Raw genomic sequence first — 22,240 nt, 5'->3', positions numbered from 1 at the left:
AGCTATGCAAATTTATAAATCATAAAACATTAAAATACTTTAAGTGAATGGCTAACTAAGAGTGATTGTCTCCCACAGATCACTTTATGCACTGAAACCCAAACTAGAAATATTCAGAACTAAGGGAAGTTTTGGAGGAATTTTCCAGCAAATTAATAATTTTTATTTCAATGATGTAACCCACTTTAATATGTGGAGATATATATATATATATATATATATATATTTTTTTTTTTTTTAAAACAGTAATTGAGACAAAGTGTGATGTGCCCACTGGAGTCAAAGAATAAGGGATTGCATTTGTTGACCAGGTCATGGTATAGATATGGAAGTTGTGTATATTAGGAACAGAACTGAGGAAATCAGGAGTTAAGCAATGGTGATAAAAAGATAAACATCTAATTGCTTCTTGAATATAGATGTCTTGGAAATAGAACATTAATTGTGGGGCTGGGGTTATGGTTCAGTGGTAGAGCACTTGCCTTGCATGTGCAAGGCCCTGGGTTTGATATCAGCACCACATAAGAATAAATAAAAAGATAAAATAAAGTTATAAAAAAGAAAGAACATTAATTGTGATGAAGGGTAAACACCAGAAGGTTTATGGTATAGGGAAGAAAAAGTGCATGGTTTTTCAGTTCTAGAACAACAGTCTTTCTAACCTATTAATGCTATACTTGAGTGAAAGGAATATGACATCTTGGATTAGATTTATAGTATATGGTTTTAGTATCTCTGCCCTTGTGCAGTTTCTAGATTGACTGATAAATATTGGCATTTTTTATATATTAGTCATTATGTACCTGTCAAATGTATGAGAAAATATGCAGACATTTCAACATTTTTAATTCTTTCTTTGGCATTTACCTATTAAAAACTATAAAGAAGTCACCTGACTGTTTAAAACCATAAATTGAAGGTACTGTAAGACATTTTCCAAGCATATATAAAACCAAATACACTAAAGTTCCATAGGATTTATAATTCATGCCCTGAGCTGACATAATAGAGGAGACGACATTATTGTAAGATCCTTTTGGAAATTTTATTACTTAAGTTTCCCAACTGCATTTAAGTTGACCCAGAATGTAGAGAATACTGATAAACAGTGTTTAGAGAGAGACTGCACTATTAAATATAATCTATTCTGTGTGTATTCTGTGATCTAAAGGGCATTTTGAAATACCAAGTAATCTGTGGAAATACCCCAATATTCTTCATTTATATAACATATTTTATTGCATCTTATTTAACATCTCCAATATTTGGGAGGTCTTACATTCCCATTTAGTTTTGTTTTTGTGTGTGCTTGCAGTTGAAATCTATATAATTTTTAATGTTATATAACTTTGCTTTCTTAGGAACATACTAATCAAAGACTAGCATATCCTGAAAAAATATAAGATCAAGAATAAATCAGATCAAAATTCAAATAATCTCACTGAACTTTCATATGTACATACATGAATATACCTTAATGAATCTCAGCATCAAGTATATGCAAGAGAGTAATTAAATATAAAACTATAAATAAATTTCAGAAAAATCAGTAGAGTAGATGGATGGGAGCAGGGGCGGGGAATGGGGAGAGAGAGGTGCTTGAGACTGAATTAGAGCAAATTATATTCCATGCTTTTGTGATTGTGTCAAATTTATCCTAATTTTATATATAAAACTAAAAAGAATCAATAAAATAAAATAAAAATTTAAATATAGATACTCTTTAAATACAGGTATATTTTAATCTTTTAAGTTGAATTCCTTTCCAATTTAAACAGTTACATAGCTTGCTTTTATTATTTGCACTTGAGATTATAAATGGTTTACTAAGCACATGAAGTTCATGTGTTCCAGAGGTTAGGAAATGTCCAGGTCTTTAAATGTAATCAGAAGGAAGAAGCCTACACATCTAGAAACGAAATACCTGGTCATTCTGCCAGATTGAATGTCCCATACTCTTCTAGTCAAACAATACTGATAGTCTTAAGCTAAGCAATCAGTATGTTAACTCCGTTCCAAACATTTAGCAATTAAAATGTACTTAAGTAGAGACAGATACCCAGGAACTATCAAATATTCAAGGAAAACAAACACCAAAAAACCGAGGTAATCCCCAAGGGAAACAGAATTTGTAGAGTAAGAGGAAATATTCACAACCCACTTGCTTAAAGTTCTCAGAGAGATTTGAGCAGATATTGTATCCATTAAACACCATCATTTCTGACTCCCAAAGACCAGGCTCATATGAAATAGTCTTTGGAAATTAAAATCTGATCATTAAAATAAAATGCTGAGTAGATGGCATAATGGAAAAAAACGTGCAGACTAGAAAATCATATTAGTGAGTTAAAAATTCAAGACAAGGGATCCTTTATAAACACATTACTAAAGAACAAAGCTATGGAAAAATGTTAAAGGATAAGGAGCCACAGGAATAAGTATAAAGCATGGAAATGAAAACAATAAGCATATTCTACAGGAATTGGAATGATGTTACCATTCAACATTTTAACTTCAATACTACATGCTAGGGAACAATAAACAATATCTTCATAATTCTCCAGAACATAATTTTAAACCTAGACTTTTATACCCAGCCAAATTACTTATGTAGATATATTCCACAAAAAAAAGGAAAGTGAAACAAAGAGGAAGGAAGATGTGGGACATGAAAAAAGTATACTAAGTATACAGAAACTAAGCAAATCACTAAACCATATGTATCCATCTACATAAATTTTGATACTATGGTAAGCAATGTTTTTTTTAAAGTAATGATCTAATGCAAAAATTGTAGATACAAATAAAATTCTGGCGATTATAATAAAATCTGACAAGTAGCTAGAGTGAAAAGAAAGTGAAAGCCTGTTTAATGAAGGAGAATACTGATATAAACAAATGTTGATTAAAAAAAAGGTTAAGCATAACTTTTAAAATGTTAAGGTAATAACTAGAAGAATAGGAAATAATTGTTTACCTTTAAAATCACCAAGTGGGAAAAAACTAAATAAAACATGGTCAACTGAAGAAAAGGAAAGAAAAAAAAAAAAGAAATGAAAGCATTGTGAGCAAGCCAGCAAACAAACAAAAAATTTTGAAACAAATAAGATAGTGTGATTAAGCCCAAACATACCAGTAATACATGTAAGTAGATACATTATTTTTTAAAGGAGGAGGTTCAGTTAAGTGCAATGTTTTCACATTTAATTATGTTAACTCATAGATCCCTTACTCAAACACAACTCTGCTTAATTTGTTCACACCGAGTTAAGAATTTCAAGCATAAAGAAATGTGAGAATCTGTCTGATTGTGGTGAATCTGTTCTCTCAAAATGTATAAGATAATTTTGTGGTTTGAAAGAATCATCCTTGAGCATAAAGAATAAACATTGCCTAAATTTATTCATTTTTTTCATATTATTTCCTAATTTTTAAATGAAGGAGGTTCTCCTAAAGTATATTATTGGGATTTAGATTTTGGAATTCAGTTTTTGTTGGGAGACACTTCACAGGAAATTAATATGATTAATAGCTCAAAAGTAAGAAAAAAAAATGATATGAGTTTCAGTATAGGCTCTTCTATTTGCTGTCTGATGACCAACCAGTCATTATTCTGATGACCAACCAGTCATTATATCCAGTTACTCATTAATATAAATGAGGATAATATTTCAAGTATTAGTATACTTTCTTACTCATTTTTATGATGTGTTTCTTTTTTCCCCCCATATGTCTCTGACTCTCTTCTCTCCTGGATCTACCTTCCTAATTTATTTTACATCTTTTTTACTATTTATTTTTTAGTTTTAGGTGGACAAAATATTTTATTTTTATGTGGTGCTGAGAATCGAACCCCGTGCCTCACAAATGCTAGGCAAGCAAACTACCACTTGAGCCACATCCCCAACCCCATCTTGGTGCTGAGGATTGAACTCAGGGCCTCCCACATGCTAGGTGAATGCTTTACCACTGAGCCACAACCCCAGCCCCTTATTTTACATCTTTTAAATCTTTCCTACTAAGAAGATCTTCACTAGTTCTCTGAGTGTACATACTTCCCTCTGAGCTTGATAATTAGTGTGTGTGTGTGTGTGTGTGTGTGTGTGTGTGTGTATGATACACAATATCACTCATTTTGGCTTCCTCCATCCCACTAACTACATTGTTCTCTTCAAAAGTGCGAAAACAGTATTCACTCATCCTTGAAATCTTCTTTTCTCTTTATCAACATATCTAAATCATCACAAAATCCATCTGCTTTTCCCATCATTTATATATCTAGAATCCGTCCATTTTCTCTATTTCACCACTATTATCCATGTTCATGCTTATATCACCTCTTCCCATGTATTACTCAATAGCTTCCTATTGCATCCAATTTGGCCTTCTGTATCTCCAACACTCACCTGAGCCAAAGATATATTTTCAAGTTAAATTTCTCATTTTGAGATAAGTATAGATATACACATAGCTTTTAGAAATAACACAGAGAAATACTATATATATATATATATATATATATATATATATATATATATTTTTTTTTTTTTTATCCAGTTACCCCAATGGTATGATCTTATATACTATAGTATAGGATCAAAGTCAGGATATTGTTGTTGGTACAGTCAAAATACAGGAAATATCCATCTATATAAATATCCCTTTTATTGCTATTTTATAGCCATATCCACTTCTCTCCTGCCTCCTTTCCCACGTCAGCCTAAACTGTTTTACGTCTCAATAATTTTAACTGGCTGAGAATATTATATGAAAACATACAAATTTATGTAAACTTTTGGGATTGGCTTAATTCATTCAGCATAATTCTTTAGATATTCATCCAAAATGTAAGTATGAAAAAAATCTGTTATTCCAGATTTGGGCTATTATGAATAAAGCATCTGCAAACATTAATTGTACAAGTTTTTGTATTCACATGAGATTTCATTTCTGAGACAAAAGACACAAGAATGCAATTGATGGCTCATGTGGTAGTTATATTCAGTTTTTAAAGAAATTAACAAATTGTTTTCCAGGGTGGCAGTACCATTTTTTGTTTCCCATCAGCAATGTATTAGTTATCATTTATTTACATCTCCATTAGCATTTGATGTCACTATTTTTTGTTTCAGCCATTATGATAAGATTATAAGTACTTCACTGTGGGTTTTTCTTTGCAATTTTCTGATAATAATGATCTTTTCATGTTCTTATTCTCCATCTGTATAACTTTGGTAAAATGCTTGCTACTGACGTTTGTTCATTTTCTAATTGGAGAAATCAGAATTTTTTTTGTTTAGTTTTATGTGTTTTTTATATATATTCTAGATCCTTGTTCTTTATCACTTATGTTGTTTCCTAATATTTTCTCCCACATTGTGTCTTCAGTTTCATCCTCTTCACAGAGGTTTTAATTTTAATAAAGTCTAATTTACCAAATGTCATTTTTATGGATTGTGTTTTTGATGTCAAGTTTAAAAAAATATTTCCCTAGCCATAAAAGCCAATGTTTTTCTATTTTTTTGTAAAAGTTATATAGTTTTACATTTAAATCCATGATCTATTTTTGAGTTTATTTTTATGTAAGAGGTGAAGTTTTGGGGATTGGCTTAATTCATTCTGCATAATTCTTTAAACATATATATATATATATATATATATATATATATATATATATATATTTATGTTTAATTATTTCACCACCATTTGTTGAACAACTTTACTTCCTCCAATGAATTTCTTTTGGATATGTTTATATGGATCTATTTCTAGGTTTCTGTTCTGTCCCATGGATGTGTATTTATCTTTCCATTAATACCATGAATTCTTCATTACTATAGACTTATCATTACTCTTAACATAAGGAAGCTTGGTATCTTCTGTTTTCATTCTTTTAAAAAATTATTTGGGCTATTCTAGTTCGTCCGACTTTCCGTATGTATTCTCTGTATCTACAAATACTCTTGTTTGGATTTCATAGGTATTATATTTAACTTGTATATAGATTTGGAGAGAATTTACATAATTATATGTTGAGTCTTCCTATCCATGAACATAATATGTTTATTGATTAAGATTTTTTATTTCTTTCATAGATATTTTGTAATTTCCATCATTGAAGTAGTGTATATGTTATGTTAGATTGAAACAAAAGTATTTCCTTTTTGAGTGTTTTTTAAGAGCTATTATATTTTAAAATTTTGGTACACATTTGTTTAAATATTGTTTACACAAATAAAATTGATTTTTGTAAGTTTATTTCCTTTCCTGCAATATTGTTGAAAACACTTACTAATTCTAGTAAGTTTTTTGTTGATTCATTGTGAGTTTTAGTTAATAATGCCATCTGGAAATACAGCTTAATTTCTTCCTTTCAAAACTGTAGTTTCCCTTTCTTGCCTTATTTTGCTAAATAGAATTTTCAGTTCTATTTTAAGAGCGGTGAGAGAGGACATTTTGACTTGTTCCTGATTTTAGTGGGAAAACACTAAATCCTTCACCATTCAGTATAATTCTGCAGGCTTTTGTGTAGGTGCTATTTATATGATTGTAGTGGGATTGTTTTCAGGCTGTTAATATTATTATTCAAATTATTATTATTAATATTATTATTATTTGATTTGCTTTCAAATATTGAGCCAGCCTTATGTCCTTGGAATAAACTTCACTATGGAATGATGCATTTTTAAATTCATTACTGAATTCAATTCGCTAATACTGTGTGAAATATTTATGTATCTGCCATTCATCTATATTTATTAGGAGTATTGTTCTATAGATTTTATTTGTTTTTTACTTTGAATTTGATATCAAAGTGATGCTACCTTCAAAGAATTAATGGATAATGTCTGGTTCCTATTCTATTTTCTGAAAGGAATTGTATTTAATTGGTGTTAATTCTCCTTCAAACATTTGATAAAATTTTTCAATGCAATAATTTGAAACAAAAGATTATTTTTGTGAAGCCTTGAATTATAAATTAAACTTTCTGAATAACTACATGCCTATTAAAGTTATCTATTCTGTTTTGGGTGATCTGTGGTATTTTGTTCTTTTTGAGAAACTGGTTCACTTCATCTAAGTTGTCAAATTCATGTGTGTAGAGTTTTTCATAATATTCTTTTCTTGTCCATTTTACAACTGCCAGGTATATAGTGATACCTTCATTTTATTATTGATATTGGTATTTTTTCATTTATTAGTTTTGTTATAAATTCATCAATTTCATTGATCTTTTTATAAAAGTATATATTTGTTTCATTGATCTTCTCTTTTGTTTTTTCTTTCAATTTCATTGGTTTATGTTCTCACCTTTATTATTTTCTTTCCTTCTGATTACTTTTGTACAGATTTTGCTCTTCTTTTTTGTAAGTTCTTGAACTGAGGTTTACTTTATTTATTTGAGACTATTTCTCTTTTTTAATGGAACCATTCAATGGTACAAATTTTCCTCTCAGTGCTTTAGATGTGAACCACTCATGCTGATATATTTTCATTTCCATTTATATATATATATAAATTTCCTTTTGTGATTTACTCTATGTTCCACATATTTTTAGACTCTGTATGATTTCCATCCATTTTAAATTGCTTGAAAAGAATGTGCATTCTACTATTTTTGGAAGGAGAGTTCTAAGAAAGAGGACAAATAAAATATTAGGGCATGAAACTAAACCTCAAGAAATTACTGATAAGAATGGAAATGAGAATCTGTTCTCTAACACAGGTGAATCAAACATAGAAAAGCACTAAGGAAACTATAAGAAGAAAATCTCCAAACATATGGAAATTAAACAACATTTTTCTAAATAATAAAGATGAAAATAATGAAAGGAAGAGATGGTACAAGTAGATACTTCCATATTGAGTTAGAGTACCAGGTCCCCCTTAGACTGGGTTTATACTTGAATAGGAATGACACTTAATTATTGCTGGGCCTGGGGTGTGTAGTGATGGCTTCCCTCTGTAGTGATGGCTTCCCACTAAGTCTCTGTTGATACCATTATAGTTAAGAGAGATAATAGTGTCTCCTTAATATTCCCCACCTGGTTCCCGCTGACACTTTGGGCAGGGGGGTGGCCTTGGTACCTGTGGGCAGTGGTAAAAGTTCCAACCCTGTAGTAGGCCACTTCTAACCTGAACCAGCATGAGGGGTGAGGGGATGATTCATTATGGCTGGACAAACACATGTCTATGCTCTCCATGTGGTCTCCATTGACTACCTGCCAGGCGACTAGGGTTTGGGGTATCTCAACACAACCTAGCAAGGGTGGAAATCTAGACTTTCCACTTACTTGGTCTTTGCTGGTGGATGTAAAACTGGAGACTCAAGTTTGTGTTTAGTTAGAGAAGAGCAATTATTGTACAACATTTTTCTGTTTTTCTATAATTCACCTTTCCTTGTTATTTAGCTGGGGAAAACAGCTTTTCTTGGGACACATTCATCTGTACCTGTTAGCATTTTCAGGTTGCTGGCTCCTCCAGCATCTAGTCTAGGATATATAAAGCAAATAAAACACCACTTTAACACTGTGGTGTTTCCTGGATCCTGAGTGTCCCTACTTGTCTGCCTTCGTCTTTATGGTTTTGGAATTTTAATATGTTTGCTTTTTTTTATAAATGATATTCAACATTTTTAGTTGTAATTAGTGGACAAAATAGGGAAATGTCTATATTCAATCTTCTTGGAGGTAGAAGTCAAAATGAATATTTTGAAGCCACATATATGATTATGTCATATCCTGCTTAAATTTGTAAACTGCTTCACATAATTTTTATAATAAATATTGAAAACATTAATGGAGATGAGGGCCTGTATTATTTGGCCTTGACTATCCATACAGGCAAATTTACAATTTTTAACCATCTTTCTATACTCCAGTGCTTCTGATGGTTTTGTAGTAAGTTTAATGTGCCATATTATCACCTGCTAGACAATATTTATACATGCTCTTCCTTCCACCTTAATTGCACCATATCTACCTATTACCCACCTATCTACCTCTATTACCACATTTGATTCTACTCTTCCGTCACTCTCAGATATATGATTTTATTAAGGATTTTTTTTTCTGACAGACTCTCCACCCCAATCACCTCTGAGACACACACACATACACACACACACACACACACACACACAATTCTATTTATGTGCCTTGTTATATATGTTTATAAAACTGAGTAACATTTCTTTAAAGCACTCACTTCAGTTTGTAGTTAAATGTATATGTGTGGGGCTGGGGATGTGGCTCAAGCGGTAGCGCGCTCGCCTGGCATGCGTGCGGCCCGGGTTCGATCCTCAGCACCGCATACCAACAAAGATGTTGTGTCCACCGAGAACTAAAAAATAAATATTAAAAATTCTCTCTCTCTCTCTCTCTCTCTCTCTCTCTCTCTCTCAAAAAAAATGTATATGTGTATAATTAAAATGTATCTCAACAATATATACGTTATATATAATACTTAGTAAATGATAAATAATATACAGTTAATTACATGAAGATAAGGCAATTTGAATGTAGACAGTGGGAAGAAAAGTCTGCTAATGCAGAGTCTTAATGTAGGAGACCAAAATGGAGTAAGGAATATTTTCTTCCCCTTAAAATGGCTTTCACAATCCACCACTATTAATAATAAAACAGGGGCTGGGGCTAAGGCTCAGCAGTGGAGTATTTCACTTGCACGTGTGAGGCACTGGGTTTGACGCTCAGCACCACATAAAAATAAATAAACAAAATAAAGGTATTGTGACCATCTACAACTAATACACACACACACACACACACACACACACACACACATATATATATATATATATATATTTAAAAAGTAATAAAACAGAAAGTGATAATGTATATACTAGATGGGCAACATCACTTTCTGGATCTAAGTTGTCAAGGCGCCCTGGTTTTCTACATTTTCTTTTCACCTGACACACATCCCATCCATTTCTTTTTTTTTCTTTTTAAATATATTTTCTTAGCTGTAGATGGACACATTACCTTTATTTTATTTTGTTTTTTTCAATTTTTTAATGTGTTGCTGGTGATTGAACCCAGTTCCTCATGGATGTTAGGCAAGCACTTTATCATTGAGCCATGACCCCAGTCCTATCTTTATACATATCTGTCCCTTTATCTGCTCATTCTCTGCTAGATATGGTTCAGATTGATTTGAATTTTGGATAAAAGTCCACTGGGAAATATTAGGACAAATACTTATTTTCTCTAGAACAATTAGTTCCCATTTATAGTTGGAGTCTCTAGCTATGACATTGTTTCTCAATTTTCGAATTAGTGCAATCTGACTTTCAAATAATTATGTGATTTGGGCTGGGGTTGTAGCTCAGCAGTAGAGTGCTTGCCTAGCTTGTGAGAAGCCCTAGGTTTGATTCTCAGCACCATATAAAAATTAACAAACAAAATAAAGGTATTGTGTACAATTAAATATATATATAAATATAATAATTATCTGATTATTGGCATTTGATGACAAGTTGAAGTCAGCAGCAGAATGTATCCATTCTTTAAAAAATTACCTACATTCTTATATATAAACTTTTTTATTAACACTGATATGATCTTTATATGTATTTCTGAAAGCATTTACGCCTATACAATCTACCCAACTTGTATACAAGTTAACATTCATGAAGATCAAATTTGTGTCTTCCCTTATTGTTAATATTGTTTTTAGCTCAGTGAGAACAAATAACGAGTAGATAGATATGTTTAAAGTAAAGAAAATTTTAAAAATTTGTCCTATGTAGACATATGATAAAAAACATTTTAAGTCCTCCATATAAATTCTCATGAGATGAGAACAGCAAGAAATGTGGCGAAAATGAAGTATTTTGCCCAAACTCAGATGAAAAGCCTAATATTTCTGAATGAATTAGTAATGATAATTTTTTTTCATATGATGTTATTTGGGTTGGGGTTGAATCATGCTAGGCAATGATTCTATGTCCACATTTTTGTTTGTTTGTTCAACATATTTCAGTCATTTTTAAAAAATTTCATGCAGGTAAGAGGCATTCTCCAGACACTTCTATGCTAATCATAGCACCAAGAGACTTCAGAAAAACAAGGTAAGTTGAGCCATCAAACTTTATCCAGCCATGTTTGGTGAATCTAGTATTTACTTGCAAAATTAATTTCTTTTGTAGAAAAATAAGAGAAATTATAATTGACTCAACTCAGACATCATGAAATACATTCTAGGATAACAAAATTCAATGCTGTCATATTTACAGGCTACCTTGTTTCTGTTATTTTTAAATTATAAAAGTAGTACAGTTAACATACTAAAATATTTTTCCAAAAATATTCAAGCAAAAAGATGTATAAGCTGTAAATATTGAATATATTTTTCCTTTCTCAAAATCTCAATAATTTTGTGTGCATCCTTCCAAACCTTTAATGTATACACACAATTATATTAAACAATTTTATACAAAAATTATGAATCATCTAGAACGAATAAGGTGAATCCATATGAATTGACACAGGATGATCTCAATGTCATAATGGTAGTGAAAAAAATAGTGACTTGCAGAACAGTACAGAAAATATTTTTGTAGATTTTACCGTTAAAATTGAGAATCCCCTTCTATTTTGATTTCTATCAGTAGTAGACCTAGGGAAAAGACAAAAACATATTTTTAAAATTGAGAAAAAAGTAATCTAGAAATCAATAAATCAAAAAATAATTGTAAGTTTAAAAGTGAATATCCTCAGTATTTCAACAATGTAAACATTCATTCCTTCATTTTTCACAAAATGTTCAGGCAGCAATAGAAAAAAGGGTACCTAAATACTTACAAACCAAACCTTAGAAATAGCCCTGGGACTTTCTTCTGCATGATAAATTTCCAGTAACCAAAATAGGAAAATAATATAGAAAGAAAGCCCATTGTCTTAACAGCTATATATGTGTGTGTGTGTGTGTGTGTGTGTGTGCGTGTGTGTGTGTGTGTGTGTATATATATATATATACACTCTTTATGTGTAGGTATGTGTTACTCGGAGTCAATAGAGAAATTTTATTTTGTTCTTAATACTAATTGGATAGTGTGTATTATGTTTCTCAAGTAATAAAATTATTTACTAAAATTGTTACACAAAACAAATAAGTAAACAATAAAAGTTATTCATGGAGTTCTTTTTTGAAAGTATTGTGAACATATGCAGCTTAGCTTGTGACTAAGACAAATTATGATAAATCAAATTTTGTATATTCAATACAAATCAAATCAATCATGTAATAATCTAAATAATAGTTGATGGAACAATATAAAAGAAACTGGAAATATGCACTGAACTATACATCAATTGCTCTAAATGTTCATATAATTTTTGATCATCAGCCTGTAATTAGGCAATAGTGTTTACTAAGAATTCTCTGATTAAAAAAAAAAAGTAAGGCAGTGGTTGTGGCTCAGTGGTAGAGTTCTTGCCTAGCACATGTGAAGCCCTGGGTTCGATTTTTAGCATTATATATAAATAAAGAAAATAAAGGTCTATTGACAACTAAGAAAATATTAAATAAGAAAAACAATTTAAAAAATCAAAGTAGGAAACACAATCATATGTATTTAAGAGAATGGTACACGATGATTATAAAGAGTATTTGTTGCAAAGGTATATTCAAGCATAATGTAAAATATTTTATAATCAAGCTGAAATTCAAAGCTTCTTTACATTTAAAACATAAATATTATTGAAGCAAGGTTGCCCAGTATGATAAATTTTATGATACAGCGAATATTCCTCTACTCCCTTTTTGTGAGATAACTGCATGTTTTTCTGCTCTAATGATATTGTGTTTGCTTTTGTGAGTTCCTGTGGTCAAAGGAAAGTGAATGGAAACCTGAACAGATGCTTTATATGTGTGGTAAAGCTTGGAGTCTAGTGCATCTACGATCTGCTCTGATAATGTTATATGTCAAATAAGGATTAGCTTCATTATCTTGAAATTGAAATAATTATTGGGAACACCTGAAAGCACCCTACTGCCTGAATAGAATCACTTTAGGTGATCTACACACTGATTAATGAGAAATAATAGTAAGTCATTGAAGTTCAGGGATCATTTATTATAGAGCATTGTAACAATAAAAGTTCATGAGTACTGCCAGCTATTTAGAATGCCAAACAACTGGGGTCCTAGTTAACATCCATGAATATTTGAGGGAAAGGGTAAATATACATCTTTGAGTTAACTTGGTAAATTAAAAAGCTAGACTTGTTTATGTTCTCCAATCATCTGCTACACATTAGAAGATTAACTGAGAGAATTAAATATTAACATTGCAGAAGATATTTAACTTTTACAGTCATTGTTACATATGAGAAAGAATGGGCAAATGTTTTCAATAGCAGAAAGAGAAAAGTAAATATAGGTTGGATAATTAAAGATTAAGTAAGAATTCCATGACAATAATTGTAGTTACTAAAATAAATGATGTTGAAAACCTGTGTACTATATGGCATGTAGCATAGTTCAAGGAGTATAGTAGGTACTGGATTATTGAATATATTTGATACAAATACTTAAGAATAAATTGGTTTAAATATAGAGCTCTAACTGGAGGCAGGGAATTAAATTATGATCTAGATGCGTCTGGGCATAGGGTTCAGTTTTGGAAAGCTACTATTCTTGGGAATTCACCCTAATCTTCAGGCCAGCTGTTCATTCAAAGAATTCTTGAATAAAATGCATGAATAGTAAACCTATCAGGAGATACGTTGTTTAATATAACTGATTTCAGACTTGCCAAGACCTTCTTCAGTACTACTGAAAAATCTATTTCGTGCAGAGAGAGAAAGAAGTAGAATGACAATCACCCACTGTTCCTATGGGGTTCAGGGAATGTTCCTCAGACTCAGAGAAACATGTTTGAGGTCTGCTCTGGTTTTGACTTGGACCTTGAGGTAAGTATACACCATAAAAATTTTCTTTTAATTCGATGATTTTTACATAAAATTGAGGTTTGAGGTTAGACAATATTTTTGTAATAAATGTTTAGCAAGAACAAGTAGCAGTGGAGAGTAAAATTTTAAATAGAATAATGAGAAAGGATGAATAGTATATAAGCATTATTTAAGTAGTAATTCATTAGAAATCACTTAAATATTGTCATTTTGCTGCTTTATAAATAATTTCAGATATGCTGGGTGCTGTGCTACATGTATGTAATCCCAGTGACTCTGGGTGTTAAGACAGGAGAAGTTTGAGGCCAGCCTCAGTAACTTGCAAGGCCCTAAGAAACTTAGATCTTGTCTCAAAATAAAAATAAAATAAAATAAAATAAAAGGGACTGAGGATGTAGCTCAGTGGTAAAGTGCACTTAGGTTCAATCCCCATTTCCAAAGTAAACAAATAGATAAACTAGAATACATCAGACACTAGAATGGCAATATGTAAATCAATGGAAGTGTAACTGATGTGATACAGCAATCTGTATACAGGGTAAAAATGGGAGTTCATAACCCACTTGAATCAAACTGTGAAATATGATATATTAAGAACTATGTAATGTTTTGAACGACCAACAATAAAAAAAATAATTTCTAATATATGAAATAATTTAACTAAAATTCTTACAAATCAATAGTAAAATCAGTATAAACTAAAAACATAAATGGCAACTTGAGATGATTTAAAAGCTAAGGAACCAGAAATCTCTTTGAATTTTTTGCAATATTCTATTAATAAAGACATTTTTAGAACAAGGATTTGCCTGTAATGATTGAAACATTTTAAGTGATCCTAATTAAATCTAGGAATTTAGAAGATATAATTTAAATTAATTTGTATCAATGACATAATATTCAAAAACAGATAAACATAAGGACAAGGTACTATAGAAATGTACATGTGATATGGAAAGATCATTAATTTCTCTTCTTATTTTTAAAGTTTTCTCAGTGAAATCAGAAGCAAGGGAATTTAGTCTTTAGATTGACAATATTCATTCTTTCAGTCAACAAACATGGGATGTTTATCCATTTATTTGTTTCTTCAATTCTTTTGGCAAAACTTTATAGTCTACACTGTGTGAGTCTTATACCTCCCTGTTTAAATTTATTCCTAAGTATTTTATTATTTCTCATGGTATTATGAATTAGTTTTCTTAATTTCCATTTCTGATTGTTCATTGTTAGTGTATAGAAGTGCAATTGATTTATAGGTGTTTATTTTGTGCACTGCAACTTTGATAAATTTGGTTATTCATTTTAATAGTTCTTGTGAATTTTTAAAGATTTTCTATATATAATATCATATTTATGAAAATAGAGCAAAATAGGAATACCTACCTTCTAATTCAGATTTATCTTATTTCCTTTGCTTGCCCAATTATTCTGGCTAGAATAAGCAACATTATTTTGAATAGAAGTGAATACAGGTATCCTTGATTTGTCCCTGATCTTAAAGGGAAGTTTCTCTATTATGATGTTGGCTGAGTATTTTTCATATATGGCTTTTACTATGTTAAAGTAGCTTCCTTCCTTATCTTCCTTGTTTGTTATTTTCCTCATGTAAGGATATTGAATTCAGCAAGATGATTTTCTGCATTAATGAATTATTATGTGACTTCTTCCTTCATTCTGTTATTGTTCTGCATAATGTTCATGGCTTTTCCTAAGTTATACTGTGCTCATAAAATAAATGCTATTCAGCCATTGTTATAGCTTAGATATGGTGTGTCCTCCTAAATCTCCCATGTTAATGTAAGAATATTCAGAGATAAATGATTGTATTACAAAATCTGGAAATAAGTCACTTTCAATGGACTAACTGGGTGATAACTGCAGGTAGGTAGAGTGTGGCAGGAGGATGTGTGTCACTGGGCATGTGACTTGGAAGAGTTCATCTTCCCTGAAGCTCCTTCCTCCCTGATGCCACTCTCTCTCATTCTTTCCTTCCTGGCTGCCAAGAGGTGAGCAGCACTCTTCCACCACACCCTTTCATCATATGACCAGAGCAATGGAGTCAGTACACCATGAACTAAAACCTCTGAAACCATGAGCCAAATAAACTTTACATCTTCTATGTTGTTCTTTTTAAAATTCTTTTTTATTTTACATGGACAAAATATCTTTATTTTATTTATTTATTTTTATGTGGTGCTGAGGATAGAATCCAGTGCCTCACCTGAGAGACAAGTGCTCTGCCACTGAGCTATAACCCTAGCCCCTCTATGTTATTCTCATTAGGTATTTTGGTCACATCTATGCAAGGTTGTCCAACACAGTCATGATGCATAATCCTTTAATGTTTTGTTGACTTATGCTAGTTAGTACTTTCTTAAGAATTTTTATAGTATTTATAGGTAATATTTGGCAACAGTTTTATTTTATTGTCTTTCTTTTTTTTTGTATCTCTCTCTGACTTTGGTATCAGGAAATTAATGGACACTGATAATTAAGTGCAAATATGGTTTTAACTCTTCTTTAAATCTTTTCTTTTAAATTTGTATTGGATAAAGTTCAAGATTTATTTAATGCAGGACTTTTTAAAAATATTTTATTTTGTAGGTATAGATGGACACAACACAATGCCTTTATTTTTATGTGGTGCTGAGGATCGAACCCGGGTCCCACCTGTGCTAGGGGAGCGCTCTACTGCTGAGTCACAATCCCAGTCCCTTCTTTAAATCTTTTAAGAATTTGCCAGTGAAGCCATTTAATTCAGAGGATTCTTTTTTTGAGAAGTTGCTGACTACTTACTCAATTTTCTTACTAGTTTATTAGTCTTATTCACATTTCCTATTTTTTTTATGGTAGAGCCTTGCTAGGCAGTGTTTCTAGAGTTTGTCCATTTCATCTAGGTTTTACAAACAGTTCATGTGCAATTCTTTCCTTTAATTGTTAACCTTACCTCTGTAAAATCAGCAGTAAGTCCCTTACCTCCTACAACCCCTAGAAAATATGTATTAAACACAATAGATATGTCAAGTAAATGAAGATAACAGGTAGCCAATATGGAAAACTAGTGATAAGAATATTAAATAAATTTCCTTGGCACCTGGAAGTTAACAAGTAGTGATATGAAATTCCCACTTAGTCTGACTTCACAAGTATTGTGACTAACTCCTTCTTAGTTTAATTTTTGAGATCTCATTCATTTTTCCAGAAGTACTTATTGAGCTCATATACACTCAGTACTGTCCCTTTCCTCAGTGGTTATAAATGCATAGATGTATAATATATAATTGTGGCCCAAAAATTTATTGTGTGTGTGTATGTGTATATATAAAATATCTTCATTAAGAGTATTTTAAATAGCTTAAAATATGACTTAATAGTTTCTGATGTAAGACAATTTTTTAATTGCGTGAATATTTTTAAGAATGTTTTTTAGACTTTTTCAGTAAGCTGATTTTATCTGAAAAGATTTGTGAGTTGACATTTGAAGGAATGTGGAAAAAATAAAGTGTGATGTTTAATTACCAAGGAACCTCAAAGAAAGCATAACCGTAACTGGTAATCTGTATGAGGAGTGGTGGAATTAGAGACAATTAATGAAACCAAATTATATTCTCAGGTTTGGGGAAAGGTATTTGTCAATTTCAACTGACCAGCATCATCATGACACATGCAATGTTTGCTTCAGATTATAGGTGAAAAATGATGGAAACTAATAACAGAGTTCCAAAGGAACAATATAATTGCATATACATTTAGGTATACATGGGAATGGTAAGCTAGTGAAGAAAGACAGAGCAGCTAGAAATTTAAAAAGTAAATAAGGGGCTGGGAATGTAGCTCAGTGATAGAGTCCTGGCCTAGCATGAATAATACCTAGTAATGCAAAAAATATAAATGAACTTATTCTTAAGCATTATTCATAATAACTCTTATAGTGCAAGAGCTCCTTGGGATGGAATGATTTTGATCTCTAATATACAAGGTCAGGAGGAGTTTAAATTAAACTATTATAAATGGTAGACATCAAGGAGAAAGTGGTAATAATTTACTTAGTAGAAATTAAAATCTAAAAATTTACCTATATATGTATGGTATCTTAGAACTTCCTCTATCAGGTGATAAAAGACAAAATGCTTGTTTAGCTCTTTTATAATATCTGGGAATTGATTAAGAAAAGAGAGAGACAGGAAAATCAAGTTTGCCTCACCATTAAATAAGACTACATTAAGTATTATTGTTCAGACTAGGTAGCCATTATCAAGCCACTCTCTCTCATTTGTCAGAGCATGTTTTAATCAACAAGAGACTTAAAATTAAAAACAAAACAAAACAAATAAAAAACCCACTATAATCTTAATTTGTAAATATTCCTTGAAAGGAATACATAAGCATCATCCTAATATTTAGATTTCTATAAATAGGAGAATTGCCCTATTATTGTAATAATTAAAGAAATTAAGTGGGTTTAGTTCTAATGTATTTTCTAAATCTGTAACAAGGAAGAATTTTAAAAAATCATTAATTTTTAATTTTTTTATCTTTATATGATAGTTTACTCTTTATATTTTATATGTATATATTTATATTTTATATTTTGTTTTTATATTTTTGTATATATTTATATATTTTTACTTTTTTATAGAAAAGTTTTCATGACAAATTTTACTCTAGAAATTGGTAACTTTTCTTTAGAGTATAAGCAACTTAAAGTTGCCAGTGCTCAACGTATCTGAGAAAACTGTTTCCAACAAAGTTGATAATGTTGGATTATATTTTGAAAAATTGCCTTAGGGTGTTCTAACCCTAAGAACATTATCATCTCTTGACTATTCAAAATGATGGTAAAAATGTTTTCTATATTTGGTGTTTGGTGGGGGACATATTGAAATTATATCTATCTTTCTGGAAGATAACTGTATCAATTTTCAACAGTTCAGAATGTTATAGAAATATTCAGTATTTTGTTTATTATCTTCATATCCACTTATGAAGGGAAGATGGGGATAAATGCAAAGCACTTAAAAATAACAACAAAAAACATGTTCCCTTTTACTAAGAGAAAATGTTTTCTAGAAAAATCACAAGATATGAAATCCTTTCTTGAAAATTTTTAAAATAATGCCTACATGTCTTTAGACTCACATTTAGTGACCTGATGAAAAATGCAGTCTTAATTATATAATATATAGGAACTTAGTATATGAAAGGATACACACACACACAGAAAAAAAATACCACATACTGTGTAGATTTTTTTGTAGATCTAGATGTTTCCTCAGCATATCCTTCTGCTGGTTTCACAGTAAGTTCCACTGCAGCTCCCAGAACAAATTCTCCTTCAGGTCTCATAGGAGGTCTTCTTGCTGGTCCCATAGCAAGTCCTTGTGTAGGACTTGTAGCATTTCTCCTTGAAGGACTCACAGTATGTCGCCTTGCTGGTCTTTCAACATATCCTCCTACAGGACTCATAATATGTCTCATACCATGTCTCTCAGCATGTACTCTTGCAGGACTCTCAGCATGACCTCTTGCAGGATGCCTTGTTATGGCATGTTCTCTTGGATGTCCCCTTGCGTACCTCTCAGCACATCCTCTTGCAGAACTCACAGAATGACCTCTTGAAGGGCTCACAGATTGGTGCCTTGCAGGACTCACTGCACATCCGCTTACAGGTCTCACAGAAAACTCTCTTGCAGCACTAACAGCATGTCCTCTTGTAGGACTCATGGCACGTCCCCTAGCAGGTCTATCAGCATGGCCTCTTTCAGGACTCACAGTAAATCCCCCTGAAGATCTTACAGAAAGATGATTGGTAGGACTCACAGCACTTTCCTTTTCATTTCTCTTTTTGTCATGTTGTTTTGCAGGACTCACAGCACAGCCTCTTACAGAATTCACAGCAAGCTTCCTTATAGGACTCATGCTACGTCCCCTTGCATGTCTCTCAGTGTGGCCTATTGTAGGATTCAGAGAAGGACCCCTTGCAGGACTCACAGACTGATCCCTTGCAAGATGCACAGCAAATCCCCGTGTAGGACTCAGGGTACGTCCCCTAGCATGTTTCTCAGAATATTCCATTGCAGGACTTGTAGCAGGGCTTTCTTTGGGTCTCACAAGAAGTCCTCTTTCAGGTGCCCTAGCAGATCCTTCCATTGTTCTCCAGACAGGTTCCTCAGAAGATCTTCTAGTTGCTTCCTCCATAGGTTCTCCCAAAGATCCTCCTTCGGCTCTTAAAACACCATCATATCGGTCAAGCAACTGTAGGAAACAAAGAGATGAAAGCAAAGGGTTGACTGTTAGAATTTTAAAATTCTGAAAGGTTGTAGACACATGTTAAGATATGTAAGGAAGTCTCTGAGTAGAGGTTACATTTTTAAATTGTTTAAATTATTTAATAATTTTAAAAATATTCAACTAAATTGGAGAGTAAAGAAAAATAACATCTAATCATGCTTATCTTGGTTTTCCTGTTAAGAAATCATACAATTTTTATTAGTGCATTATAGTTCTGCATAATTTTGGATTTAATTTTGGCATATTCATAAATTAATATAACAATTTGCTGTATTTCAGACCCTAGGACTATCCCCTTCCCCATCCCTTACCCTGATCCGTCTCCTCTATTCTATTGGTCTTCTTTCTATTTATTTTTCAATTAGTACATTATAGTTATGCATAAAAATGAATTCACTGTGATATATTCATAGTGATAGATTCATACATACACATGACATAGTGTGGTCAATTTGATTCTATTATCCTTCCCTTTCCTATCCTTTCTCCCTGCTCAAATTCATACGTCTTTTAAAACTGAAAATAGCTATTAAGCATTTGGTACCTGTTCTGACATGAGCTTAAAATTTTGAAATATAAAATTGGTCATGTCACAATCTATTTCTCAAGCATCTAAACAACACTTCAAAACAAGGTATCTTTTAGTGATAATGTGGGTATTTGCTTTTATTTGCAAAAGATAAACTAAAAAAGCAAATCCAGAAATTAACTGAGGACAGATATTTCCAAGAATGAGTGGTAATGAAGTGTGAGTGATAGAGATGAAATTGATACTTTGTAAACATTTTGTATAATTTTGATTTTTGAAATATACACATAGCTTTTTTTAAAAATTAATATAATTTTATTAACTTTGATTATATTTTTAAAATAAATGTATTTGTAATAGCCTTAGGAACATAGATTATTGTGATCCTCAGGTTTTCTCTTTTTGTTCTGCTTTATTATTTATTATTATTATTATTATTATTATTATTATTATTATTATTATTATTTGCAGTTCTAAGGATCAAACTCAAGGCCTTGCATGTGCTAGATAAACACTGTGCCACATCCCCAAGCTCTGCCATCTTTAGTAAATCTTATTATCTCAGTCTTCTCTTTAAATGCCCCTTGATATTCTTCTCCACTCCTTACCCCCTAAATCTTTCTCCATACTTTCCCTAGATAGGATGATCAGACATGCTGGCTAACAAGAGCACTAGTTTTGCATTTGTGATGAATAAAATAATGTATGTTAAATATTTTAGTGACTCTTTGCTCTCTCAAAGTCTGGTTTGAATAATACGGTATCTTAATGGGTCCTTTTCTCCTTTGAGTCTTCCATCTCTATCGTCTCATCTGAGACTTGTCTGATGGAAACAAACAGGCAGTTTCTATTTTTGTTTCAGTTCCATACAGTTATAGGACAAAGAGAGTCATATTAAAACTACTTCTCAGTATACACATAGCTTTTACTTTTGAAAATATAATTAAATAAAAATATTGAAAAAGGAAACACCAAAACTAAATACAGAAACCAGTAAATGTAGTTGTATATCAAATAAAAATATAAACATACAGAATTACTAACTGAAGCAATTTTTATGATTATATTCTATCTATGCATTCATCTTTAATTTATATATATATATATATATTAAAAATATTGAATTTTTCTCAGTTGAATTATTAATAATGACATTGGATTAATAATTCTGAAACTATTTAGTGTTAATTTTAGACTTTACAATTTTATGTTGGTAATTTTTATTTGATAATTTTATGAGCCAGGTATCTGATAGTAGGTATGGGGAAATAAGTGTGGAATAGAGCATATGATAAAGCATTCTGTGAAACTAAATTTATAATAGAGTTCAGTATGAACCTATGATTTAAACACAAATATACACACATTCACAGTTTCTAGGTATGTCTACTAAAAGGAGCTTACAAGAAATAATACTATAGTAGCAATGAGCATATTTATCGACTAAATTTTGATTTCTTTATACCATTCCACATTAACA

At 31.3% G+C, this 22,240-nt stretch overlaps 1 protein-coding gene across 1 annotated transcript in view; it reads right to left on the bottom strand.

Annotated features, from left to right (window-relative positions):
• LOC308639744 (uncharacterized protein) overlaps positions 1-22,240 on the bottom strand; it is a 121,393-nt gene that overhangs the window by 61,965 nt on the left and 37,188 nt on the right. Inside the window, exons 2-3 of the mRNA XM_081278038.1 lie at positions 19,180-20,195; positions 11,592-11,640 (exon numbers count right to left, since the gene is read on the bottom strand). Coding sequence (XP_081134164.1) covers positions 11,592-11,640; positions 19,180-20,195 — 1,065 coding nt within the window. The remainder of the gene's footprint in view (positions 1-11,591; positions 11,641-19,179; positions 20,196-22,240) is intronic.

Source organism: Spermophilus citellus, assembly GCF_964194105.1.
Source record: "Spermophilus citellus genome assembly, chromosome: X".
NCBI classification, from domain to species: Eukaryota; Metazoa; Chordata; class Mammalia; order Rodentia; family Sciuridae; genus Spermophilus; species Spermophilus citellus.
This window is presented reverse-complemented; position numbering and strand designations above follow the sequence as displayed.